This window comes from Salvelinus alpinus, chromosome 7, assembly GCF_045679555.1.
Source record: "Salvelinus alpinus chromosome 7, SLU_Salpinus.1, whole genome shotgun sequence".
NCBI classification, from domain to species: Eukaryota; Metazoa; Chordata; class Actinopteri; order Salmoniformes; family Salmonidae; genus Salvelinus; species Salvelinus alpinus.
The window spans coordinates 87,524,908-87,551,815 of record NC_092092.1 but is presented as its reverse complement, the minus strand read 5'-3'; the positions used below and the strand labels follow the sequence as shown (position 1 = coordinate 87,551,815).

Sequence of the window (26,908 nt, the reverse complement as noted above, 5' to 3'; positions counted from 1 at the left end):
AGGTGGCTGACTGATTCACTGCAACACGTCTTCCTGGTATCCTGTTTAGTTGGAGCTGGAGATATAGAGGCGGCCTGGGCCAAAACATAAACAACATATCTTCTCTCATATTGTCAGCTGGTGTTAGCTTTGTTTCTGTTCTTTACTCACCCATCGCAGACAGGGGATCAGAATGGTAGACTCAGTGAACGGGGGTTGGTGTCTAACAGCTATACATTGATCTTTAGTTAGTATACATTAGTATACCTTCACATCATCACACCAGATCAGTTTCAGGTACATTCATACTAGATTAATTCAATCATTATTGGCTTCAAATACACATTTAGATTTGTGAACAGCCATCAACAACAACCGCAATCCGTAAGGAGCAAATAACTGAATGAGAGAGCAGCAGTGTGATTCACATCAATGCGCTATGTAGATATCAATAATAAGTGATATCCGTATCGCCCGTAGACTACACCTCTGCTGTCATCCTTACCTCCGAGCGTATAGGGCGGCCCACAATTGGCCCAGCGTTGTCCGGGTTAGGGGAGGGTTTGGTTGTGGTAGGCCGTCATTGTAAAATAAGAATTTGTTCTTTTAACTGACTTGCCTAGTTAAATAAAGTAAAAATATTGTAGTGCTTCATTATAATCGGTGTAAACTGTACAAGTAGAGCCACTTGACCTGAGGATAGTGTAGGCTGTGTTTAAGTGAGACTCAAGGTGCATGATGGGAGTGAAAGAGCATGATGATCCTCCAGCCGCTCCAGATGTTCTGAAGGAGGATATATGCTCCAATGGCACCCTATTCCCTACATAGTGCCCTACTTTTAACCAGAGCCCTATGACCAATGGCACCCTATTCCCTACATAGTGCCCTACTTTTAACCAGAGCCCTATGACCAATGGCACCCTATTCCCTACATAGTGCCCTACTTTTAACCAGAGCCCTATGACCAATGGCACCCTATTCCCTACATAGTGCCCTACTTTTGATAAGAGTGCTATTGGCCCTGGACAAAAGTAGTACACTATATAGGGAATAAGTTGCAATTTGAAATACAGACAGAGTTATCTCATTGTTGCCACGGTCATTTTATTACCGTAATCACTCTCTCATGGTTGATTGATGCTTCGTGGTGGAGAGCAATGTTCCCTCCCTGCAGCTCCCCAGGACTGCCGTGCAGAAGATCAGCCCCCAGAGAGAAGCACTCTGCTTTCCCGGCGGGCCCGGAAAGCAAATCAAGTGCACTATAGTCTTACTGCCAATTGGATGGCTCATATTCAGGGTTGGGGAGTAATGGATTACCAAAAAAACGGTAAGTGTAATACGTTACGTTACCAGCAAAAATATTGTAATCAGATTACAGATATTTTTTTAAATTATTTTTACTTTTGAAAAACTAGATGATTACTTTCAAATTCAGAAAAAAAAATCTTTGACACTTCTCTGTTTTCTGAATGACATTCAAATCAACATTGAAAAAAGGCACAAGTTTAAGTTTCTTCCACCTGAGTGAGTCAGAGACCACTATGATGACACACCAAATGTGATGGATCTTGGGAAAAGAGCAGGAATAGGCTTCTGTAGGCTACAGTCCAAGCTATGTCTTCCAATGGTGTGTCTGCTGTCGGCATCCAAATATTATCCAACTTGAATGAACGCTTGGAGGTAAGGATGACAACAGAGGTGTAGTCTACGGCGATACGGATAGCACTTATTATTGATATCTACATATCACATTGATGTGAATCACACTGCTGCTCATTCAGCTATTTGGGCCGTACGGATCGTGGTTGTTGTGGATGGCTGTTCACAAATCTAAATGTGTATTTAAACCCAATAATGGTTGAATTCAAGAAGTTTAAGCTGCCTATCAATCCTTGTTTTTGAAACCAGTGGACAGCCAGTGAAGAATGAACTCTTGCAACAGCTGCATAGTGCGGATCCCAGCCTATGGAATAAAAGTGGTGCTTTCATTGCTCAATCTAATTCATGCTGATAAAATAAATCCATAGGCCTAATGGACATATGCTCAAACTCACTTTTAAAAACTCTGGTCCTGAACAAGGCAGACATTAATTTCACATTTCCACAAACTTCAAAGTCTTTCCTTTCAAATGCTATCAAGAATATGCATATCCACTGTACCTAGGATGTCATTGAAAATAAGAATTTGTTCTTAACTGACTTGCCTAGTTAAATAAAGGTAAAATTTAAAAAATTATAACACACTCCCAGGAATGTCATACATGATGGATCATTAGCTTCCCTATAGAAAATACGCTAACTTTCACACATCTAGATGGCCGGGCGGGGTGGGTGTGACGCCAGAGACAGCAGTGGAGTCAAACTGTAGAACCCAGTTCCTACATTTAAATATAAAAATGGATTTTATCAAACAAAACTATGCTACATTTTATATTTGGGACCCTCAGGATGACAAATCAGAGCAAGATTACTGAATGTAAGTACATTATTTACCTTCAGAGGTGAATGTATCAAACCAGTTGCCGTGATAAAAGTGTTTTGTTGTTGTGCACTCTCCTCAAACAATAGCATGGTCATTTTGTTCACTGTAATAGATACTGTAAATTGGACACTTCAGTTAGATTAACAAGGATTTAAGCTTTCTGCCCATATAAGACATGTCTATGTCCTGGAAAGTTGGCTGTTATAACATCATGCTAATCACATTAGTGCTCGTTGGTTCAACCGTCCCGGTATAGGGACACCGATCCCGTAGAGGTTTTTAAAGGGGCAATCTGTAGTTGCTACATCCATTTAAGGACTTATAAATTATATATATCCATTGATTGTTGAAGAATATAACTTATAAATGCCTCATGAGCTTAGTTCAACTGTCACACTCCATGAGAACCCAACATATAAGCTTGTTTTTCTCCAATGTTTAAAACATTGGAAATGTAAACAAACACAAACAATGTAAACAAACACATGATATCATGGATGGTCAGTCCTTGCATCCACAGCTCTGTCTATTCAGAGTGGTTACATTTCTCCAGGCCCATCCCTCAGCGTTTTACCAAAACAGAGGCAGGGCGATCGGTTTGTTATTTTTTCATCTGTGGATTTGCCCTTTAAACAGCTACATATTATCAAGATATCAAAGTGTAACGAACAAAAAGGTAAACAATAGGCCTGTAGCAAATGCAGTATATGACATTCATTCTTCACATGTAAATAGCACTTTTCAGTTGTGCTCAAAGCATGCCATTCCATGAGTGCAGCATTTATTTTTCAACTCAAATCAATGAGCCACATCCGTCCTCTAAGACAATAAAATCATAAACAACACAGTAGGGCTGGCTAATAAGGTAAAACAATTTGGCTAGTCTATACTTCCATACTTCCAAGGCCTATTTTTGAAGATCAAGGGGTATAACATTTATTGTAATGACTGTAATTGTGATAGACTTAGATTTTTTATGTAAAGATATAATTTAATCGTATTCTTATATGTAGTAGAAAGCGATGGGTTAGAAGAAGCTTACATAACCAACCCAGCCACCCCAGTCATAGACTGTTCTCTCTGCTACCGCATGGCAAGCTGTACCGGAGCGCCAAGTCTAGTTCTAAGAGGCTTCTAAACAGCTTCTACCCCCAAGTCATAAGACTCCTGAACATCTAATCAAATGGCTACCCAGACTAATTGTAGTTGTAGTAGTAGCTACATTGGTCATATTGATTTTACATTTACTATTACACCCTTAATGTTGCATGCAATAATTGATCTGCTTTTGACAATTCCACCTCTCACCACAGTATGGCGCTGCAGTCAGAGTACAGCCCAAAAACAAACGGCCGTCCTTCCGTCTCATGCTCCCCCAGTTTCCGGAAGATCGCTGTACAATGATGGAGAAAATGGAATCCTGAGACCGTACCCAACTATTCAAGCGAATTTGTGAGAATAAAACTACCAAAGTCCAAGATAACGAATAACGACACAAATACAAGACAGGTACTGTGAATGTATGACATATTTAAATGTTGTTAACTAAATATAAAGTGGACTGTTAAATTGTGCAAACCTGTTAGCTAGCTGGCGGTCAACTAACGTTAGGAGGTAGCGCTTAGCAAGCAGCTAGCTAACTCTAACTTTGGCGAAACGGCTTCGGGAGGTGTTAGCTAGCTGATTAGCTTAATCACCTAGCTAACTCATTGGTGTTGATTATAATTAGTTAGCTAGGTAACAACGTGAAAAAACATATGTTGAAAGGGACCTTGTTAGGTTAGATTAACGTTGATTTACTGGCTTAGTTTCGTGTTGGTGACAATATGTCAGTCTTCCTTATATCATATAGGTAGGTAGTTAGCATTGTTTCGAGGTATTCATTCATTTACTTAATAGTTAGCTAGCCAGTTATGCATAATAAAATCAAAGTAAAGTTGCTTCCATCTTGTACGTTAATAACGTTACGTGTATAGAAGATACACAAAAACATTATATGATTAAGTTAAGTGGATGTCTATATATAGCGTACACAAAAGGCATCAAAAGAGCTAGCTATCTAATTCCACAAATGACTGCAGTTTAAACGTTTCTCGTTAGCCTGTTAGCCAATGTTAAATGGTCTGTTGGCCAGCCATATGTATATCATGCGCTAACTAGATAGCTACATTTAGTCTTGTCAACTTGAAATGTGTGCCATGGTCACAACTTGAAATCATAAAAGAATAATCTTGTTGGTATATCGTTAGCTAGCTATGGTTTTGCCACGGTAAATGTTGAGATGTAGCTAGCTAGTTAACAGAGTTGTTTTCTCCATCTTTCAGATGCCATTTCCAGCCAGATGCTAAGGTTGTTAGCTAGCTAGCGTGCTAATGGTTAGCTCGCCAGATTCCATTTTGTTTTTGTCGACTTTGGTCTGACTGGTTAGCTGCTGATTTATTATATATATATTTTTAATCAAAACACGGTACTCCGTTAAGATAATGCTTTTAAAGGAGGTGACATTGTCGCATCAGAGTAAACGATGCCCACCAAGCCAGGAATAATTTTCCTTGATATCTGAAACGTCCTTATTAACTATAGTTTATTGAACGCTAGCTAACTTAGTAGCTAATAAGATGGCTAGTTAACCTGCTTTCTGCTATTTGTTGATGTCATTTAGGCCTTGTCAATAACATAAATATGTGTGTGTTTTATTAATGTGCTGCATGTCATGAATCAGATCACCTGTCTGTGGCCTTCCTCACCTGCTAACTGTGTCAGTGTGTCAAAGATGCAGCTAGGCATTTCTATTGTCGACCCGGTATAGCCAGAAGAGGATGGCGATGCTGAGCCTGCTTCCTCTCGAGGTTTCTTCCTCTAGGGACTTTTTCCTGGCTCTTGAGCTCTTGCTTCTGCTTGCTCATTGGGTTCTAGGCCAGGCTACTGTAAAGGCACCTTTTGACAACTGCTGATGTAAAAATACATTTTCATTGATAACATTTGATTGATTATCCCTAGCAGCTGGATCGTGGTGACTCAGCGATAGACAGCGTTTATCTCCAACTTCTCTCCCTTCGACACCTGATGGAGGGCTCCGACAGTTCCGAGCCGGGCGCCAGTGACCAACCAGAGGCCCAGCGCAGGCGGCAACGGGACCGGCTAGACCGGGAGGAGGCCTTCTACCAGTTTGTCAACAACCTGAGTGAGGCAGACTACCGGCTGATGAGAGACAACAACCTGCTGGGTACCCCAGGTAACTTGCTTTCCTTTAATACACCTGTAGTAACACCTGTTATAAACCTGTAACACACCTCATTAGACAACAACCTGCTGTGAACCCCAGGTAACTTGCTTTCCTTTAATACACCTGTAGTAACACCTGTTATAAACCTGTACACACCTCATTAGACAACAACCAGCCGTGAACCCCAGGTAACTTGCTTTCCTTTAATACAACTGTAGTAACACCTGTTATAAACCTGTACACACCTCATTAGACAACAACCTGCTGTGAACCCCAGGTAACTTGCTTTCCTTTAATACAACTGTAGTAACACCTGTTATAAACCTGTACACACCTCATTAGACAACAACCTGCTGTGAACCCCAGGTAACTTGCTTTCCTTTAATACACCTGTAGTAACACCTGTTATAAACCTGTACACACCTCATTAGACAACAACCTGCTGTGAACCCCAGGTAACTTGCTTTCCTTTAATACACCTGTAGTAACACCTGTTATAAACCTGTACACACCTCATTAGACAACAACCTGCTGTGAACCCCAGGTAACTGTAATACATATCTGAGGGTTAACAGAGCATTGTAGACATGGATTTTCTATCTCATTTAAAAAGTTACATATCTTTGCGTTCTTTTTAATTTAGGGCTTTATTTCTCTACTGCAGACTGGGTTGAATTACATTTTCGGTCCGTTTTTTAGATTGGCTATCGAAGGTTGTTGTCTCAGATTTGAGTTTTTCTTATCATGCCACATCCAGGTCAGTGGGGTGGGTAGTATGTTTGGAGCATCCGCTAGTGGAACACCTTTCCTGGGGAGAGCAGTAAGAGGACAGGGCCTGTCCTGGTAAGTCTGGTGGTTCTCAGTACTGTCCTGTTGCAGTGTAAACAGGAGACATACTACAGCTTTATGGGCAAATAGTTGGGTATTTACGGTACTAAATGAATGTAGTTAGTCAGTGTCTGTGTACTAAGTTGTAGTTTCATCCCTCCTAGGTGAGATCACAGCAGAGGAGTTGTTGAGTCGGCTGCAGCAGATTAAGGATGGACCAGAGCAGCAGCAGCCTAGCATCAACACCAGTGAGACTGGAGAAGCTACAGGAGGTAAGGCTCCTCTGTACTTTTCATTATGTCATTCAAGCAGAAATTCAAAGTGAAATTATGACAGTCACTCTAATGCAAACCATTAGAATGTTGATATGTTCTGTCTTTTATTAGAATGTTGATATGTTCTGTCTTCCATTAGAATGTTGATATGTTCTGTCTTCCATTAGAATGTTGATATGTTCTGTCTTCCATTAGAATGTTGATATGTTCTGTCTTCCATTAGAATGTTGATATGTTCTGTCTTCCATTAGAATGTTGATATGTTCTGTCTTCCATTAGAATGTTGATATGTTCTGTCTTCCATTAGAATGTTGATATGTCCTGTCTTCCATTAGAATGTTGATATGTCCTGTCTTCCATTAGAATGTTGATATGTTCTGTCTTTTATTAGAATGTTGATATGTCCTGTCTTCCATTAGAATGTTGATATGTCCTGTCTTCCATTAGAATGTTGATATGTCCTGTCTTTTATTAGAATGTTGATATGTTCTGTCTTTTATTAGAATGTTGATATGTCCTGTCTTCCATTAGAATGTTGATATGTCCTGTCTTTTATTAGAATGTTGATATGTCCTGTCTTCCATTAGAATGTTGATATGTTCTGTCTTTTATTAGAATGTTGATATGTCCTGTCTTCCATTAGAATGTTGATATGTCCTGTCTTCCATTAGAATGTTGATATGTCCTGTCTTCCATTAGAATGTTGATATGTCCTGTCTTTTATTAGAATGTTGATATGTCCTGTCTTCCATTAGAATGTTGATATGTCCTGTCTTCCATTAGAATGTTGATATGTCCTGTCTTCCATTAGAATGTTGATATGTCCTGTCTTTTATTAGAATGTTGATATGTCCTGTCTTCCATTAGAATGTTGATATGTTCTGTCTTTTATTAGAATGTTGATATGTCCTGTCTTCCATTAGAATGTTGATATGTCCTGTCTTCCATTAGAATGTTGATATGTCCTGTCTTTTATTAGAATGTTGATATGTCCTGTCTTCCATTAGAATGTTGATATGTCCTGTCTTCCATTAGAATGTTGATATGTTCTGTCTTCCATTAGAATGTTGATATGTTCTGTCTTCCATTAGAATGTTGATATGTTCTGTCTTCCATTAGAATGTTGATATGTCCTGTCTTCCATTAGAATGTTGATATGTTCTGTCTTCCATTAGAATGTTGATATGTTCTGTCTTTTATTAGAATGTTGATATGTCCTGTCTTCCATTAGAATGTTGATATGTCCTGTCTTCCATTAGAATGTTGATATGTTCTGTCTTCCATTAGAATGTTGATATGTCCTGTCTTCCATTAGAATGTTGATATGTCCTGTCTTTTATTAGAATGTTGATATGTCCTGTCTTCCATTAGAATGTTGATATGTCCTGTCTTCCATTAGAATGTTGATATGTTCTGTCTTCCATTAGAATGTTGATATGTCCTGTCTTCCATTAGAATGTTGATATGTTCTGTCTTCCATTAGAATGTTGATATGTCCTGTCTTTTATTAGAATGTTGATATGTCCTGTCTTCCATTAGAATGTTGATATGTCCTGTCTTCCATTAGAATGTTGATATGTTCTGTCTTCCATTAGAATGTTGATATGTCCTGTCTTTTATTAGAATGTTGATATGTTCTGTCTTTTATTAGAATGTTGATATGTTCTGTCTTTTATTAGAATGTTGATATGTCCTGTCTTCCATTAGAATGTTGATATGTCCTGTCTTCCATTAGAATGTTGATATGTTCTGTCTTCCATTAGAATGTTGATATGTTCTGTCTTCCATTAGAATGTTGATATGTCCTGTCTTCCATTAGAATGTTGATATGTCCTGTCTTCCATTAGAATGTTGATATGTCCTGTCTTTTATTAGAATGTTGATATGTTCTGTCTTCCATTAGAATGTTGATATGTCCTGTCTTCCATTAGAATGTTGATATGTCCTGTCTTCCATTAGAATGTTGATATGTTCTGTCTTTTATTAGAATGTTGATATGTCCTGTCTTCCATTAGAATGTTGATATGTCCTGTCTTCCATTAGAATGTTGATATGTTCTGTCTTTTATTAGAATGTTGATATGTCCTGTCTTCCATTAGAATGTTGATATGTCCTGTCTTCCATTAGAATGTTGATATGTCCTGTCTTCCATTAGAATGTTGATATGTTCTGTCTTTTATTAGAATGTTGATATGTCCTGTCTTCCATTAGAATGTTGATATGTCCTGTCTTCCATTAGAATGTTGATATGTTCTGTCTTTTATTAGAATGTTGATATGTCCTGTCTTCCATTAGAATGTTGATATGTTCTGTCTTCCATTAGAATGTTGATATGTCCTGTCTTCCATTAGAATGTTGATATGTTCTGTCTTCCATTAGAATGTTGATATGTTCTGTCTTCCATTAGAATGTTGATATGTCCTGTCTTCCATTAGAATGTTGATATGTCCTGTCTTCCATTAGAATGTTGATATGTTCTGTCTTTTATTAGAATGTTGATATGTCCTGTCTTCCATTAGAATGTTGATATGTCCTGTCTTCCATTAGAATGTTGATATGTTCTGTCTTTTATTAGAATGTTGATATGTCCTGTCTTCCATTAGAATGTTGATATGTCCTGTCTTCCATTAGAATGTTGATATGTCCTGTCTTCCATTAGAATGTTGATATGTTCTGTCTTCCATTAGAATGTTGATATGTTCTGTCTTTTATTAGAATGTTGATATGTTCTGTCTTCCATTAGAATGTTGATATGTTCTGTCTTTTATTAGAATGTTGATATGTTCTGTCTTTTATTAGAATGTTGATATGTCCTGTCTTCCATTAGAATGTTGATATGTCCTGTCTTCCATTAGAATGTTGATATGTCCTGTCTTCCATTAGAATGTTGATATGTTCTGTCTTCCATTAGAATGTTGATATGTTCTGTCTTCCATTAGAATGTTGATATGTTCTGTCTTCCATTAGAATGTTGATATGTTCTGTCTTTTATTAGAATGTTGATATGTCCTGTCTTCCATTAGAATGTTGATATGTCCTGTCTTCCATTAGAATGTTGATATGTCCTGTCTTCCATTAGAATGTTGATATGTTCTGTCTTCCATTAGAATGTTGATATGTTCTGTCTTTTATTAGAATGTTGATATGTTCTGTCTTTTATTAGAATGTTGATATGTCCTGTCTTCCATTAGAATGTTGATATGTTCTGTCTTCCATTAGAATGTTGATATGTCCTGTCTTCCATTAGAATGTTGATATGTTCTGTCTTCCATTAGAATGATGATATGTTCTGTCTTCCATTAGAATGTTGATATGTTCTGTCTTTTATTAGAATGTTGATATGTTCTGTCTTCCATTAGAATGTTGATATGTTCTGTCTTCCATTAGAATGTTGATATGTTCTGTCTTTTATTAGAATGTTGATATGTCCTGTCTTTTATTAGAACTGGCAGAAGGTCCAGAGGACCCGTCTAACGGCGACACCCTCTTGGATTGGCTGAACACCGTCAGGCGGACAGGCAACACCACCCGCAGTGGTCACCGAGGCAACCAGTCGTGGCGGGCGGTGAGCCGGACCAACCCAAACAGCGGAGACTTCCGGTTCAGTCTGGAGATCAACGTTAACCGTAACCTGGCGGAGCAGCAGGCCCGCGCGGAGGGGGAGGCGCAGGAGGAGGCGCAGGAGGAGGCCGCAACAAGAGCACCTGACAATGGGGTGGAGGTCCAGCCTGAGGCGGGGACGGAGGTGCCCATGGAGACAGGAGAGGTGCTGGAGGAACCAGTTGTGGAGGAGCTGGCTGTCATAGTGGAACCAGAAGTGGAGATGGAGCCAGAGGCTGAAGTAGAAGCTGAGCCAGAAGTAGAAGCAGAGATGGTCCCAGAGTTAGTAGTAGAGGTAGTCCCACAGCCGCCCAGCCCTGTCACCACCACCCCTCCTGTCTCCAGACCAGCCAGTCCCCTGGTGCAGGCCCCTCCAGCCACCCCGGCCCCTGCCCCTCCCAGCCCTCCCCCTGAGGAGCCTCCGCGACGTGGCCAGAGACGAGCCCGCAGCCGTAGCCCCGAGCAGCGCCGGACCAGGGCTCGCACCACACGGAGCCGTTCCCCCCTCACCCTGGACCGACTGGACGGCCTCCCCCGCCAAGTGCCCACCGCAGCCACCTCACACAGCCCCGCCACCCAGGCCCCCGCAGAGGGAAGCTCACGGACTCGACAGCATGTTCTGTCCCGGCAGAGCACCGCAGAGTACGAGGCCCAGTCAGCCGGAACAGGGTTTGACACAGGCTCTGGGAACGCCCCAGAGCCCGTTACCACCCCACCCCAGGAGGGAGAGGCCGCGGGCACGGAGGGAGCAGCAGGACGACGTCCCCCCACCATCATGCTGGACCTGCAGGTGCGTCGTGTTCGTCCAGGTGAGTACCGCCAGAGGGACAGCATTGCTAACAGAACCCGCTCACGCTCCCAGAACTCCAACAACACCTTCCTGTACGAGAGTGAGAGGGGGGGATTCCGCAGGACCTTCTCCCGGTCCGAGCGTGCGGGTGTGAGGACGTACGTCAGCACCATCAGGATCCCCATCAGGAGGATCAGTGACGCAGGGTTGGGAGAGGCCACCTCCATGGCTCTGCAGACCATGATACGACAGATCATGACCGGCTTCGGAGAGCTCAGCTACTTCATGGACTCAGACTCTGACTCCTCGGACTCAAACCGTGGCGGTGGTAACCCCACTGGCGCTGCCGACCTGGCCGAGGCGCTCAACACTCCCGACGGGGGAGTAGCCGGTATGGCGGAGGGGGCGGAGCCTCCTGTCTCAGTGAGTGGGCATAGTATGGGAGGAGCCGGGGAGGCAAGGACAGAGGAGAGGGAGGGGGAGGACGGGATTGGTCTGGGTCTGGCCCCAGGGATAGGTTTAGGGGTGGGGGGCACCCCCAGGGAGGGGCGAGCTCGGCCCCGTGCCCCCATCAGTTTGGAGGAACCAGGGTCACTACCCTTCCTCCGCCTTGCTCACTTCTTCCTCCTGAATGATGAGGATGAGGAACAGCCCAGAGGACTCACCAAGGAGCAGATCGACAACCTCTCCACCAGGAACTTTGGGGAGAGTGATGCTCTGAAGACCTGCAGTGTGTGTATCACAGAGTATGCTGAGGGGAACAAGTTGAGGAAGTTGCCCTGTTCTCATGAGTACCATGTTCACTGTATCGACCGCTGGCTGTCTGAGAACTCCACCTGTCCTATCTGCCGCAGGGCCGTGCTGGTGTCTGCTAACCGGGAGAGTGTGGTCTAACCTGGAGAGCTGGAGCTCAGGGGTCAGCGGTGCTCCAGGCAGACAGCTCCACTATATAACACCGTGTCAGTTCTGCAGGCCTTTCTCCTAGTCAGACCATTTACATTGTTCATGTTTTTCTTCTTAAGCCATCAGTGAGTTTTATCCAACTGACATGCCGGTGTTTGGACAGACAGACAGACTGACAGACAAGACAGAGTCTAGACTGACAGGAAGGAAGGTGATGTCCTCATAGACTCTGTAGGAAGAGACGTGAGAAAGAGATGCAACTGTCCCCTGTTGGCTAACAGACCCCAACTCTCCCTTGCCTGTCTTACCCCAAGAGGGACTCCACTGTCCCCACCTCACCCTGCTCTCCATCTGAAAGATGAACTGCATTTATCAGTACTCTGGAACGGCTCACAGACTGTCAGTGTGTCAAAGCTTGCTGAATCAGTTTTTAAGTTAACACTGTAGAATGTTGTACAGGCTTTAATGGGGAGAACAAGATGTGACGGACTTGGATTCCGTTTGGAATTCTTAGCTATCAGTTTATTTGGAATCGTATTGCATCATATTCAGGACATCGGACCAATAGTACTGATTGTTGATTATGTTGAACCGTCGTTGAGATGGGATGTAGGTATCTGTTAACTGATGCTAGTGTGTAGTCTAACTCTAGCCCATCACCATGAAGCATCGATCTGGCCTGTTTCTATTTCTGCCCTCTGACAGTGTTTCATCATGACCTGGCCTGTGTACACAAAGCATATCACAGTATCAGTGGGGATCTAGGATCAGTCCATTATTGGGGATCTAGGATCAGTCCATTATTGGGGATCTAGGATCAGTCCGTTATTGGGGATCTAGCATCAGTCCGTTATTGGGGATCTAGGATCAGTGGTGATCTAGGATCAGTCCATTATTGGGGATCTAGGATCAGTCCGTCAGTGGGGATCTAGGATCAGTCCGTCAGTGGAGATCTAGGATCAGTCCGTCAGTGGAGATCTAGGATCAGTCCGTCAGTGGAGATCTAGGATCAGTCCGTCAGTGGAGATCTAGGATCAGTCCGTCAGTGGGGATCTAGGATCAGTCCGTCAGTGGAGATCTAGGATCAGTCCAGTCCATATAATCTTATTCATTATGACCTAAGAGGGCCAACTGATCCTAGATCATCACTCCTACTCTGGGACACTTTATGGATACGGGCCCTGAATGATAACGACGACCTCCTAGTGATCCTAACCCTGTCACTATGACAACCTGTTGGTTCTGCTACCATATGACCAGGAAGTGAACAGAGGGCTGCATTATGGCTCTGTCTCCACCACCCTATCTCTATATAGTGCACTACCCATAGGACTCTGGTCAGAAGTACTGCTCTATATAGATATATCTCTATATAGTGCACTACCCATAGGACTCTGGTCAGAAGTACTGCTCTATATAGATATATCTCTATATAGTGCACTACCCATAGGACTCTGGTCAGAAGTACTGCTCTATATAGATATATCTCTATATAGTGCACTACCCATAGGACTCTGGTCAGAACTACTGCTCTATATAGATATATCTCTATATAGTGCACTACCCATAGGACTCTGGTCAGAAGTACTGCTCTATATAGATATATCTCTATATAGTGCACTACCCATAGGACTCTGGTCAGAAGTACTGCTCTATATAGATATATCTCTATATAGATATATCTCTATAGAGGGAATAGTGACATTTGGGATTCACATTTATGGGTTCCATGTGGTGTTGCATGAAGGATCTGGATTTAGACCCCTGCCAGGCCAGGGTTAGACCCCTGTCAGGCCAGGGTTAGGCCCCGGCCAGGCCAGGGTTAGACCCCTGTCAGGCCAGGGTTAGACCACGGCCAGGCCAGGGTTAGACCCCTGTCAGGCCAGGGTTAGACCACGGCCAGGGTTAGACCCCTGTCAGGCCAGGGTTAGGCCCCGGCCAGGCCAGGGTTAGACCCCTGTCAGGCCAAGGTTAGACCACGGCCAGGGTTAGCCCCCGGCCAGGCCAGGGTTAGGCCCAGGCCAGGGTTAGACCCAGGCCAGGTTAGACCCAGGCCAGGGTTAGACCCAGGCTAGGGTTAGACCCCTGCCAGGTTAGACCCAGGCTAGGGTTAGACCCCTGCCAGGCCACGGTTAGACCACGGCCAGGTTTAGGCCCAGGCCAGGGTTAGACCCAGGCCAGGTTAGAACCAGGCCAGGTTAGACCCCGGCCAGGGTTAGACCCAGGCCAGGGTTAGACCCCGGCCAGGGTTAGACCACGGCCAGGGTTAGACCCAGGCCAGGGTTAGACCCCTGCCAGGTTAGACCCCGGCCAGGGTTAGACCCAGGCCAGGGTTAGACCCCCGCCAGGTTAGACCCAGGCCAGGCTGCTGCCGCTGTCCTGTGTTTTGGCCTAGAACTTCTACCACCAAGAGATGTCTTTATATCTGGAACACCAGTGCAATAACTACAAAGTGGGAAAACTGAAGAAGTGTAATATTCTAAACTTGTATATTATTTCTAAAATATTGTAGACTGAATATTCACAGTTAAAATGAAGACTTGTTCCCTTTTAAAAATGTGTTAAGCTTTTTATTTTCTAGAGCTGGGTTCTTTCTGTACATTCTGATAGCACTATCCCCTGGCGAGCGGTGGGCCTGTAGGATGCTGTACGTTGGCTGTACACACAGACGGGGTGTTCCATGCCATGATGACATCACATTATTCTATAGGGTCCATGTGTTCTCACGGTTGCCGTCGTTACCTCCTCCCTGTATAAATAAAGTTTTGGGTGGTTGAAGCTCTGTTATTGTTGATAATGACCCGTTGTAAATTAACTGTATTGTGTCTTTCTGACAGTGCTTCCCTACTAGCCTGGCTGTCTTCAAGGCCTCCTCCTTCACTATGTTGCATTGGTCCCAAATGGCTCCCTATTCCCTGTAGTGACTTACTTTTGACCGGAGTCCTATGGGCTCTGGTGAAAAGAAGTGCACAATAAAGGGAATAGGGTGTCACTCTGGGTCACAGGCCAGTTGTGTATTTTTAACAGGCTGTAGTTTAATATCCATATGTTCACCAAGGGCACCCCTCTTTATCATGAAATACAGTGCCTTTGGAAAGTATTCAGACCCCTTGACTTTTTCCACATTTTGTTAAGTTACAGCCTTATTCTAAAATGGATGAAATAAAAATAATTCCTCAGCAATCTACACACAATACCCCGTTATGACATCACAATACCCCCGTAATGACATCACAATACCCCCATAATGCCATCACAATACCCCGTAAAGACAAAGCAAAAACAGGTTTTTAGACATTTTTTCACAAGTATTCAGACCCTTTGCTATGAGACTCGAAATTGAGCTCAGGTACATCCTGTTTCCATTGATCATCCTTGAGATGTTTCTACAACTTGATTTGGAAAGGCACACACCTGTCTAAATAAATAAGGTCCCACAGTTGATCGTGCAAAAACCAAGCCATGAGGTCGAAGGAATTGTGTTGAGACAGATCTGGGGAAGCGTATCAAAAAATTCTACAGCATTGAAGGTCCCCAAGAACACAGTGGCCTCCATCATTCTTAAATGGAAGATGTTTGGAACCACCAAGACTCTTCCTAGAGCTGGCCAAACTGAGCAATCAGGAGAAGGGCCTTGGTCAGGGAGGTGACCAAGAACCCGATAGTCACTCTGACAGAGCTCTAGAGTTCCTCTGTGGAGATGGGAGAACCTTCCAGAAGGACAACCATCTCTGCAGCACTCCACCAATCAGGGTTTATGGTAGAGTGGCCAGACAGAAGCCACTCCTCAGTAAAAGGCACATGACAGCCCACTTGGAGTTTGCCAAAAGGCTCCTAAAGACTCAGACCATGAGAAACAAGATTATCTGGTCTGATGAAACCAGTATTGAACTCTCTGGCCTGAATATCAAGCGTCACGTCTGGAGGAAACCTGGCACCATCCCTACGGTGAAGCATAGTAGTGGCAGCATCATGCTATGGGGATGTTTTTCAGCAGGGACTGAGAGACTAGTCAAGATTGAGGAAAAGATGAGCGGAGCAAAGTACAGAGAGATCCTTGATGAAAACCTACTCCAGATCGCTCCGGACCTCAAACTGGGGCGAAGGTTCACCTTCCATCAGGACAATGACCCTAATCACAGAGCCAAGACAACGCAGGAGTGGCTTTGGGACAAGTCTCTGTATGTCCTTGAGTAGCCCAGCCAGAGCCCGGACTTGAACCCGATCTAACATCTCTGGAGAGACCTGAAAATAGCTGTGTAGCAACACTCCCCATCCAACCTGACAGAGCTTGAGAAGATCTGCAGAGAAGAATGGGAGAAACTCCCCAAATAAAGGTGTGCCAAGCTCATAGCGTCATACCCAAGAAGACTCGATCGCTGCCAACAGGGCTTCAACAAAGTACTGAGTAAAGGGTCTGAATACTTAGGTAAATGTGATATATTCGTTAAAAAATAAATAAGCAAAAATTTCTAAACGTATTTTTACTTTGTCCTTATGGGGTATTGTGTAGATTGGTGAGGGGGGGACAATTTAATGTATTTTAGAATAAGGTTGTAACCTAAAACAAATGTGGGAAAAGTCAAGGGCTCTGAATACTTTCTGAAGGCACTGTGTTGGGGCGTTTAAGTGTATTTTTCCCAGGTTTATACATGTGATAAATACCACCTTCCCACTTGATTATGAACGCATGAAAGGCGTTGCATGGTCAGTCAGATATCTGCATTGTCCGTGCGTCATTTACAGTGATATGGCCTATGCGTGTCAGGGCATTCCCACCGAAGATTTTTATAACTAAACTAAGATAGACCACTGCCCGTTGTTTCAAACGGGAACTAATTACTCGTAGGGGCAGAGCCAAGCACGAGCTAGAGATCCTATTGGCGCGTTCTAGCTAATATTTGCATATTTCCGTTAGGGAACGCCTAATGCGCGTGTGCATTGACTCAATTTGCCTCTGCGCTCCTAAACAATGCCATTTTTGGTAAATGTTGGCAAAGGGTAAAGTATACACAACTTAGTCCACTCTGTTTGTTACATATTTTAGTTCTGGGAACTGAAAACTGCATTGAGATCAAATGTTTCATCTACGAGAAAATTTGCAGAATATCGGCCAAAATCCATCTAGTTCTCTCTTCTCCCACTGCCGGACACTGGGCTTCCTCTCTACCATATTTGGTTGTGAGCAGAAACGCCGAGCGGATGCCTCAAGTATATAGATCCGGTGAAATATCTGTCTCATTGTTCTGTGTTCATTCTACTTGCGCTTTGCCGAGCAGCGCAGAGCTGTTGTGAAGGAAGTTCATCAAGATTCCCATAACGTTGCTCGCGAGTGTCGCAGCGTTCTAATGGACTGGCTCAGTGCTAGAGGCGTCACTACAGACGCTGGTACGATTCCGGGCTGTATCACAACCGGCCGTGATTGGGAGTCCCACAGTGGCGGCGCATAATTGGCCCAGCGTCGCCCGGGTTAGGGGAGGATTTGACTGGGGTTGGCCGTAATTGTAAAATAAGTGTTTGTTCTTAATTAACTGACTTGCCTAGTTAAATAAAGGCTAAAGAAAATAATCTGGTAAGCAAAATACTCTAGCAATTACGGTATTATGCTCATGGCAATAAGAAGGAAGTGAAGGGTGGAATGTCATCCATTTCTTTTCAACTCTACAAAGGAACGATGGCGCTCCGGACTTTAGGTTGTCACTTGGGGCGTTTTCAAGGGATTTACCGCCAGGTAAGACCTGTAGAATAAAACGAATGTCACCTGTTCTAAAACGGAGCTACAGAATAGTTCCTTGTCTTTGGAAGACACTTTTATTAACGAGGGACATGTGTAGTCGTCTACAGTACAACTTCTGTATGAAAGTGTAAGCTATTAATTTGTATTTAGAATGTGTAATTAATATCGAATTCTACAACTAAGAAACGACACCGCTACAGTTTACCGTAATTATCCGAATACAGTTAACCCCAGATGTTTGCTGAATTTATCATTGTACTACTTCATTTGACCACGTAGGGACGCTGTCTACACGTTCATGTGAATATAAATATATATATTTTTTTACATGCATGATTTTTTTGCACACCTACATTCACCCACCTGTCTCTGGCCATGTTGTCCCAGCTACAGCCCCGGTCCTGTGGGCTGGCTGTGTTGGGGGTACGGGGGCTACCTGTGGTGTCGGTGGGGGTGAGATATAAGAGCTCCGGCCCTGTACAGGTGAGTCACCTGGACCACCTGGTGTTGACCGTGAAGAGTGTTCCAGCCACCTGCACCTTCTACTCCTCTGTCCTGGGCATGGAGGTCATCACCTTTAAGGTACATTCTGAGTACTGAACACAGACTGCATAATCAATGATTAGTCTATTGATCACTTTTACTGAGACATTCATTATTCTACTTTGGATAAAACATAGGTTGTCAACGTTTCTACTGTTCTGCCCATGGTCGTTTCTACTGTTCTGCCCATGGTCGTTTCCACTGTTCTGCCCATGGTCGTTTCCACTGTTCTGCCCATGGTCGTTTCTACTGTTCTGCCCATGGTCGTTTCCACTGTTCTGCCCATGGTCGTTTCCACTGTTCTGCCCATGGTCGTTTCCACTGTTCTGCCCATGGTCGTTTCTACTGTTCTGCCCATGGTCGTTTCCACTGTTCTGCCCATGGTCGTTTCCACTGTTCTGCCCATGGTCGTTTCTACTGTTCTGCCCATGGTCGTTTCTACTGTTCTGCCCATGGTCGTTTCCACTGTTCTGCCCATGGTCGTTTCTACTGTTCTGCCCATGGTCGTTTCCACTGTTCTGCCCATGGTCGTTTCCACTGTTCTGCCCATGGTCGTTTCTACTGTTCTGCCCATGGTCGTTTCTACTGTTCTGCCCATGGTCGTTTCTACTGTTCTGCCCATGGTCGTTTCCACTGTTCTGCCCATGGTCGTTTCCACTGTTCTGCCCATGGTCGTTTCTACTGTTCTGCCCATGGTCGTTTCCACTGTTCTGCCCATGGTCGTTTCCACTGTTCTGCCCATGGTCGTTTCTACTGTTCTGCCCATGGTCGTTTCTACTGTTCTGCCCATGGTCGTTTCCACTGTTCTGCCCATGGTCGTTTCTACTGTTCTGCCCATGGTCGTTTCTACTGTTCTGCCCATGGTCGTTTCCACTGTTCTGCCCATGGTCGTTTCCACTGTTCTGCCCATGGTCGTTTCTACTGTTCTGCCCATGGTCGTTTCTACTGTTCTGCCCATGGTCGTTTCCACTGTTCTGCCCATGGTCGTTTCCACTGTTCTGCCCATGGTCGTTTTCCACTGTTCTGCCCATGGTCGTTTCCACTGTTCTGCCCATGGTCGTTTCCACTGTTCTGCCCATGGTCGTTTCCACTGTTCTGCCCATGGTCGTTTCTACTGTTCTGCCCATGGTCGTTTCTACTGTTCTGCCCATGGTCGTTTCTACTGTTCTGCCCATGGTCGTTTCTACTGTTCTGCCCATGGTCGTTTTCCACTGTTCTGCCCATGGTCGTTTCCACTGTTCTGCCCATGGTCGTTTCTACTGTTCTGCCCATGGTCGTTTCTACTGTTCTGCCCATGGTCGTTTCCACTGTTCTGCCCATGGTCGTTTCCACTGTTCTGCCCATGGTCGTTTCTACTGTTCTGCCCATGGTCGTTTCTACTGTTCTGCCCATGGTCGTTTCTACTGTTCTGCCCATGGTCGTTTTCCACTGTTCTGCCCATGGTCGTTTTCCACTGTTCTGCCCATGGTCGTTTCTACTGTTCTGCCCATGGTCGTTTTCTACTGTTCTGCCCATGGTCGTTTCTACTGTTCTGCCCATGGTCGTTTTCCACTGTTCTGCCCATGGTCGTTTCTACTGTTCTGCCCATGGTCGTTTTCTACTGTTCTGCCCATGGTCGTTTTCCACTGTTCTGCCCATGGTCGTTTCTACTGTTCTGCCCATGGTCGTTTTCTACTGTTCTGCCCATGGTCGTTTCCTACTGTTCTGCCCATGGTCGTTTCCTACTGTTCTGCCCATGGTCGTTTTCCACTGTTCTGCCCATGGTCGTTTCCACTGTTCTGCCCATGGTCGTTTTCTACTGTTCTGCCCATGGTCGTTTCCTACTGTTCTGCCCATGGTCGTTTTCCACTGTTCTGCCCATGGTCGTTTCCACTGTTCTGCCCATGGTCGTTTCCTACTGTTCTGCCCATGGTCGTTTTCCACTGTTCTGCCCATGGTCGTTTCCACTGTTCTGCCCATGGTCGTTTCCACTGTTCTGCCCATGGTCGTTTCCTACTGTTCTGCCCATGGTCGTTTCCTACTGTTCTGCCCATGGTCGTTTTCCACTGTTCTGCCCATGGTCGTTTTCCACTGTTCTGCCCATGGTCGTTTCCACTGTTCTGCCCATGGTCGTTTCCTACTGTTCTGCCCATGGTCGTTTTCCACTGTTCTGCCCATGGTCGTTTTCCACTGTTCTGCCCATGGTCGTTTCCACTGTTCTGCCCATGGTCGTTTTCTACTGTTCTGCCCATGGTCGTTTCCTACTGTTCTGCCCATGGTCGTTTCCTACTGTTCTGCCCATGGTCGTTTTCCACTGTTCTGCCCATGGTCGTTTCCACTGTTCTGCCCATGGTCGTTTCTACTGTTCTGCCCATGGTCGTTTCCACTGTTCTGCCCATGGTCGTTTCCACTGTTCTGCCCATGGTCGTTTCTACTGTTCTGCCCATGGTCGTTTCCACTGTTCTGCCCATGGTCGTTTCCACTGTTCTGCCCATGGTCGTTTCTACTGTTCTGCCCATGGTCGTTTCTACTGTTCTGCCCATGGTCGTTTCCACTGTTCTGCCCATGGTCGTTTCTACTGTTCTGCCCATGGTCGTTTCCACTGTTCTGCCCATGGTCGTTTCCACTGTTCTGCCCATGGTCGTTTCTACTGTTCTGCCCATGGTCGTTTCTACTGTTCTGCCCATGGTCGTTTCTACTGTTCTGCCCATGGTCGTTTCCACTGTTCTGCCCATGGTCGTTTCCACTGTTCTGCCCATGGTCGTTTCCACTGTTCTGCCCATGGTCGTTTCTACTGTTCTGCCCATGGTCGTTTCTACTGTTCTGCCCATGGTCGTTTCTACTGTTCTGCCCATGGTCGTTTCTACTGTTCTGCCCATGGTCGTTTCTACTGTTCTGCCCATGGTCGTTTCTACTGTTCTGCCCATGGTCGTTTCTACTGTTCTGCCCATGGTCGTTTCCACTGTTCTGCCCATGGTCGTTTCTACTGTTCTGCCCATGGTCGTTTCTACTGTTCTGCCCATGGTCGTTTCTACTGTTCTGCCCATGGTCGTTTCTACTGTTCTGCCCATGGTCGTTTCCACTGTTCTGCCCATGGTCGTTTCTACTGTTCTGCCCATGGTCGTTTCTACTGTTCTGCCCATGGTCGTTTCTACTGTTCTGCCCATGGTCGTTTCTACTGTTCTGCCCATGGTCGTTTCTACTGTTCTGCCCATGGTCGTTTCTACTGTTCTGCCCATGGTCGTTTCTACTGTTCTGCCCATGGTCGTTCCTACTGTTCTGCCCATGGTCGTTTCCTACTGTTCTGCCCATGGTCGTTTCCTACTGTTCTGCCCATGGTCGTTTCCACTGTTCTGCCCATGGTCGTTTTCTACTGTTCTGCCCATGGTCGTTTCCTACTGTTCTGCCCATGGTCGTTTCCTACTGTTCTGCCCATGGTCGTTTTCCACTGTTCTGCCCATGGTCGTTTCCACTGTTCTGCCCATGGTCGTTTCTACTGTTCTGCCCATGGTCGTTTCCACTGTTCTGCCCATGGTCGTTTCCACTGTTCTGCCCATGGTCGTTTCCACTGTTCTGCCCATGGTCGTTTCTACTGTTCTGCCCATGGTCGTTTCCACTGTTCTGCCCATGGTCGTTTCCACTGTTCTGCCCATGGTCGTTTCCACTGTTCTGCCCATGGTCGTTTCTACTGTTCTGCCCATGGTCGTTTCTACTGTTCTGCCCATGGTCGTTTCCACTGTTCTGCCCATGGTCGTTTCTACTGTTCTGCCCATGGTCGTTTCCACTGTTCTGCCCATGGTCGTTTCCACTGTTCTGCCCATGGTCGTTTCTACTGTTCTGCCCATGGTCGTTTCTACTGTTCTGCCCATGGTCGTTTCTACTGTTCTGCCCATGGTCGTTTCCACTGTTCTGCCCATGGTCGTTTCCACTGTTCTGCCCATGGTCGTTTCTACTGTTCTGCCCATGGTCGTTTCTACTGTTCTGCCCATGGTCGTTTCTACTGTTCTGCCCATGGTCGTTTCTACTGTTCTGCCCATGGTCGTTTCTACTGTTCTGCCCATGGTCGTTTCCACTGTTCTGCCCATGGTCGTTTCCACTGTTCTGCCCATGGTCGTTTCTACTGTTCTGCCCATGGTCGTTTCTACTGTTCTGCCCATGGTCGTTTCTACTGTTCTGCCCATGGTCGTTTCCACTGTTCTGCCCATGGTCGTTTCTACTGTTCTGCCCATGGTCGTTTCTACTGTTCTGCCCATGGTCGTTTCTACTGTTCTGCCCATGGTCGTTTCTACTGTTCTGCCCATGGTCGTTTCTACTGTTCTGCCCATGGTCGTTTCTACTGTTCTGCCCATGGTCGTTTCCTACTGTTCTGCCCATGGTCGTTTCCTACTGTTCTGCCCATGGTCGTTTCCTACTGTTCTGCCCATGGTCGTTTCCTACTGTTCTGCCCATGGTCGTTTCCTACTGTTCTGCCCATGGTCGTTTCCTACTGTTCTGCCCATGGTCGTTTCTACTGTTCTGCCCATGGTCGTTTCTACTGTTCTGCCCATGGTCGTTTCTACTGTTCTGCCCATGGTCGTTTCTACTGTTCTGCCCATGGTCGTTTCTACTGTTCTGCCCATGGTCGTTTCTACTGTTCTGCCCATGGTCGTTTCTACTGTTCTGCCCATGGTCGTTTCTACTGTTCTGCCCATGGTCGCTTCTACTGTTCTGCCCATGGTCGTTTCTACTGTTCTGCCCATGGTCGTTTCTACTGTTCTGCCCATGGTCGTTTCTACTGTTCTGCCCATGGTCGTTTCTACTGTTCTGCCCATGGTCGTTTCTACTGTTCTGCCCATGGTCGTTTCTACTGTTCTGCCCATGGTCGTTTCTACTGTTCTGCCCATGGTCGTTTCTACTGTTCTGCCCATGGTCGTTTCTACTGTTCTGCCCATGGTCGTTTCTACTGTTCTGCCCATGGTCGTTTCCACTGTTCTGCCCATGGTCGTTTCCACTGTTCTGCCCATGGTCGTTTCCACTGTTCTGCCCATGGTCGTTTTCTACTGTTCTGCCCATGGTCGTTTTCTACTGTTCTGCCCATGGTCGTTTTCTACTGTTCTGCCCATGGTCGTTTCCACTGTTCTGCCCATGGTCGTTTCCACTGTTCTGCCCATGGTCGTTTCCACTGTTCTGCCCATGGTCGTTTCCACTGTTCTGCCCATGGTCGTTTCCACTGTTCTGCCCATGGTCGTTTCCACTGTTCTGCCCATGGTCGTTTCCACTGTTCTGCCCATGGTCGTTTCCACTGTTCTGCCCATGGTCGTTTCCACTGTTCTGCCCATGGTCGTTTCCACTGTTCTGCCCATGGTCGTTTCCACAATAGATTCGCAAACAACCAACAAGGTCATTAAATAAATCATAGATACACTCCAACTTGACTGTGTAACCATGTGGAAAAACCCCAGCAGATGGTAGCCTTGACCAGTCTCTTATTAAAACCCCAGCAGATGGTAGCCTTGACCAGTCTCTTATTAAAACCCCAGCAGATGGTAGCCTTGAACAGTCTCTTATTAAAACCCCAGCAGGTGGTAGCCTTGACCAGTCTCTTATTAAAACCCCAGCAGGTGGTAGCCTTGACCAGTCTCTTATTAAAACCCCAGCAGATGGTAGCCTTGAACAGTCTCTTATTAAAACCCCAGCAGGTGGTAGCCTTGACCAGTCTCTTATTAAAACCCCAGCAGGTGGTAGCCTTGACCAGTCTCTTATTAAAACCCCAGCAGGTGGTAGCCTTGACCAGTCTCTTATTAAAACCCCAGCAGGTGGTAGCCTTGACCAGTCTCTTATTAAAACCCCAGCAGGTGGTAGCCTTGACCAGTCTCTTATTAAAACCCCAGCAGGTGGTAGCCTTGAACAGTCTCTCTTATTAAAACCCCAGCAGGTGGTAGCCTTGAACAGTCTCTTATTAAAACCCCAGCAGGTGGTAGCCTTGAACAGTCTCTTATTAAAAAACCAGCAGATGGTAGCCTTGACCAGTCTCTTATTAAAAAACCAGCAGATGGTAGCCTTGACCAGTCTCTCTTATTAAACCCCCAGCAGATGGTAGCCTTGACCAGTCTATTATTAAAACCCCAGCAGATGGTAGCCTTGACCAGTCTCTCTTATTAAACCCCCAGCAGATGGTAGCCTTGACCAGTCTCTCTTATTAAAACCCCAGCAGATGGTAGCCTTGACCAGTCTCTTATTAAAACCCCAGCAGATGGTAGCCTTGACCAGTCTCTTATTAAAACCCCAGCAGATGGTAGCCTTGAACAGTCTCTTATTAAAACCCCAGCAGGTGGTAGCCTTGACCAGTCTCTTATTAAAACCCCAGCAGGTGGTAGCCTTGACCAGTCTCTTATTAAAACCCCAGCAGATGGTAGCCTTGAACAGTCTCTTATTAAAACCCCAGCAGGTGGTAGCCTTGACCAGTCTCTTATTAAAACCCCAGCAGGTGGTAGCCTTGACCAGTCTCTTATTAAAACCCCAGCAGGTGGTAGCCTTGACCAGTCTCTTATTAAAACCCCAGCAGGTGGTAGCCTTGACCAGTCTCTTATTAAAACCCCAGCAGGTGGTAGCCTTGACCAGTCTCTTATTAAAACCCCAGCAGGTGGTAGCCTTGAACAGTCTCTCTTATTAAAACCCCAGCAGGTGGTAGCCTTGAACAGTCTCCTTTTAAAACCCCAGCAGGTGGTAGCCTTGAACAGTCTCTTATTAAAAAACCAGCAGATGGTAGCCTTGACCAGTCTCTTATTAAAAAACCAGCAGATGGTAGCCTTGACCAGTCTCTCTTATTAAACCCCCAGCAGATGGTAGCCTTGACCAGTCTATTATTAAAACCCCAGCAGATGGTAGCCTTGACCAGTCTCTCTTATTAAACCCCCAGCAGATGGTAGCCTTGACCAGTCTCTCTTATTAAAACCCCAGCAGATGGTAGCCTTGACCAGTCTCTTATTAAAACCCCAGCAGATGGTAGCCTTGACCAGTCTCTCTCATTAAAAAACCAGCAGATGGTAGCCTTGACCAGTCTCTCTTATTAAACCCCCAGCAGATGGTAGCCTTGACCAGTCTCTTATTAAAACCCCAGCAGGTGGTAGCCTTGACCAGTCTCTTATTAAAACCCCAGCAGGTGGTAGCCTTGACCCGTCTCTTATTAAAACCCCAGCAGGTGGTAGCCTTGACCAGTCTCTTATTAAAACCCCAGCAGGTGGTAGCCTTGACCAGTCTCTCTTATTAAAACCCCAGCAGATGGTAGCCTTGACCAGTCTCTCTTATTAAACCCCCAGCAGATGGTAGCCTTGACCAGTCTCTTATTAAAACCCCAGCAGGTGGTAGCCTTGACCAGTCTCTTATTAAAACCCCAGCAGGTGGTAGCCTTGACCAGTCTCTTATTAAAACCCCAGCAGGTGGTAGCCTTGACCCGTCTCTTATTAAAACCCCAGCAGGTGTTAGCCCTGACCCGTCTCTTATTAAAACCCCAGCAGATGGTAGCCTTGACCAGTCTCTCTTCTTCTTTACCCCAGCAGATGGTAGCCTTGACCAGTCTCTCTTCTTCTTTACCCCAGCAGATGGTAGCCTTGACCAGTCTCTCTTCTTCTTTACCTCAGGGTAACCGTAAGGCGCTGTGTTTTGGGAAGCAGAAGTTGAACCTGCACCAGGTGGGTCAGGAATTTGAACCCAAGGCTTTGAGACCCACCTCAGGATCAGCTGACCTCTGTCTCATCACCTCCACCCCCCTGGCTGCTGTAGCTACACACCTACAGGTGACACACACACACACACAGCCAATACACCTCCAAGTTATCTACTACATGGTTTCAGTCCTCCACCTGAACCATATGGATGGACATGCTGTCTTCTAGTAGGATGCTGTTCTGCCATGTCCTGAAAGTCCCTGTTTGACTGTCTCATCTATCTGTCACCTGCAGGCGTGTGGTGTGGAGATAGAGGAGGGTCCGGTGGAGAGGAGTGGCGCGGTTGGACCCATCACCTCTCTCTACTTCAGAGACCCAGACCACAACCTGATAGAGGTCTCTAACTACAACCGACCAACAAAGGACTGAGGCCTTACGTCAACCTCTAACTACATGTACAACATCTACCTTCAACAGCCTTCAGCTAAACATCTACCTTCAACAGACCAACAGCCTTCAACTAAACATCTACCTTCAACAGACCAACAGCCTTCAACTAAACATCTACCTTCAACAGACCAACAGCCTTCAGCTAAACATCTACCTTCAACAGACCAACAGCCTTCAACTAAACATCTACCTTCAACAGACCAACAGCCTTCAGCTAAACATCTACCTTCAACAGACCAACAGCCTTCAACTAAACATCTACCTTCAACAGACCAACAGCCTTCAACTAAACATCTACCTTCAACAGACCAACAGCCTTCAGCTAAACATCTACCTTCAACAGACCAACAGCCTTCAGCTAAACATCTACCTTCAACAGACCAACAGCCTTCAACTAAACATCTACCTTCAACAGACCAACAGCCTTCAACTAAACATCTACCTTCAACAGACCAACAGCCTTCAGCTAA

At 45.4% G+C, this 26,908-nt stretch overlaps 2 protein-coding genes across 8 annotated transcripts; both read left to right on the top strand.

Annotated features, from left to right (window-relative positions):
* Window positions 1-3,816: 3,816 nt before the first annotated feature.
* rlim (ring finger protein, LIM domain interacting) lies at window positions 3,817-14,865 on the top strand. 7 transcript variants are annotated; one of them, XR_011676284.1, is made up of 5 exons: window positions 3,819-3,970; window positions 5,462-5,696; window positions 6,680-6,787; window positions 10,234-13,970; window positions 14,054-14,865. XR_011676284.1 is itself a non-coding variant. In XM_071412001.1 (4 exons), the coding sequence occupies exons 2-4, from the start codon at window positions 5,528-5,530 to the stop codon at window positions 12,072-12,074; spliced, it is 2,118 nt and encodes a 705-aa protein (XP_071268102.1). In that variant the 5' UTR covers window positions 3,817-3,970; window positions 5,465-5,527; the 3' UTR covers window positions 12,075-14,865. The 7 variants fall into 7 exon arrangements, 2 of the variants coding, with proteins under 2 accessions (XP_071268102.1, XP_071268101.1); XR_011676283.1 differs by having other exon boundaries at window positions 10,234-14,009; XR_011676285.1 differs by having other exon boundaries at window positions 10,234-14,125; window positions 14,159-14,865.
* A 2,464-nt stretch (window positions 14,866-17,329) lies between these two features.
* On the top strand, window positions 17,330-26,623 carry glod5 (glyoxalase domain containing 5). Its single transcript, XM_071412003.1, has 4 exons — window positions 17,330-17,814; window positions 18,208-18,402; window positions 25,962-26,117; window positions 26,283-26,623. Exons 1-4 carry the CDS (start codon window positions 17,722-17,724, stop codon window positions 26,415-26,417), a joined length of 579 nt encoding a protein of 192 aa, XP_071268104.1. The 5' UTR covers window positions 17,330-17,721; the 3' UTR covers window positions 26,418-26,623.
* The last annotated feature ends 285 nt before the right edge of the window (window positions 26,624-26,908 follow it).

What these genes read in the sequence shown, in the direction of transcription:
- rlim (XM_071412001.1), top strand. Translation starts at nt 5,528, where the DNA reads ATGGAGGGCTCCGACAGTTCCGAGCCGGGCGCCAGTGACCAACCAGAG. An exon ending in CAACCTGCTGGGTACCCCAG is followed by an intron (nt 5,697 to 6,679) that starts GTAACTTGCTTT and finishes CATCCCTCCTAG; the next exon opens with GTGAGATCACAGCAGAGGAG. An exon ending in GACTGGAGAAGCTACAGGAG is followed by an intron (nt 6,788 to 10,233) that starts GTAAGGCTCCTC and finishes GTCTTTTATTAG; the next exon opens with AACTGGCAGAAGGTCCAGAG.
- glod5 (XM_071412003.1), top strand. Translation starts at nt 17,722, where the DNA reads ATGTCATCCATTTCTTTTCAACTCTACAAAGGAACGATGGCGCTCCGG. An exon ending in TGGAGGTCATCACCTTTAAG is followed by an intron (nt 18,403 to 25,961) that starts GTACATTCTGAG and finishes TCTTTACCTCAG; the next exon opens with GGTAACCGTAAGGCGCTGTG. An exon ending in CTGTAGCTACACACCTACAG is followed by an intron (nt 26,118 to 26,282) that starts GTGACACACACA and finishes TGTCACCTGCAG; the next exon opens with GCGTGTGGTGTGGAGATAGA.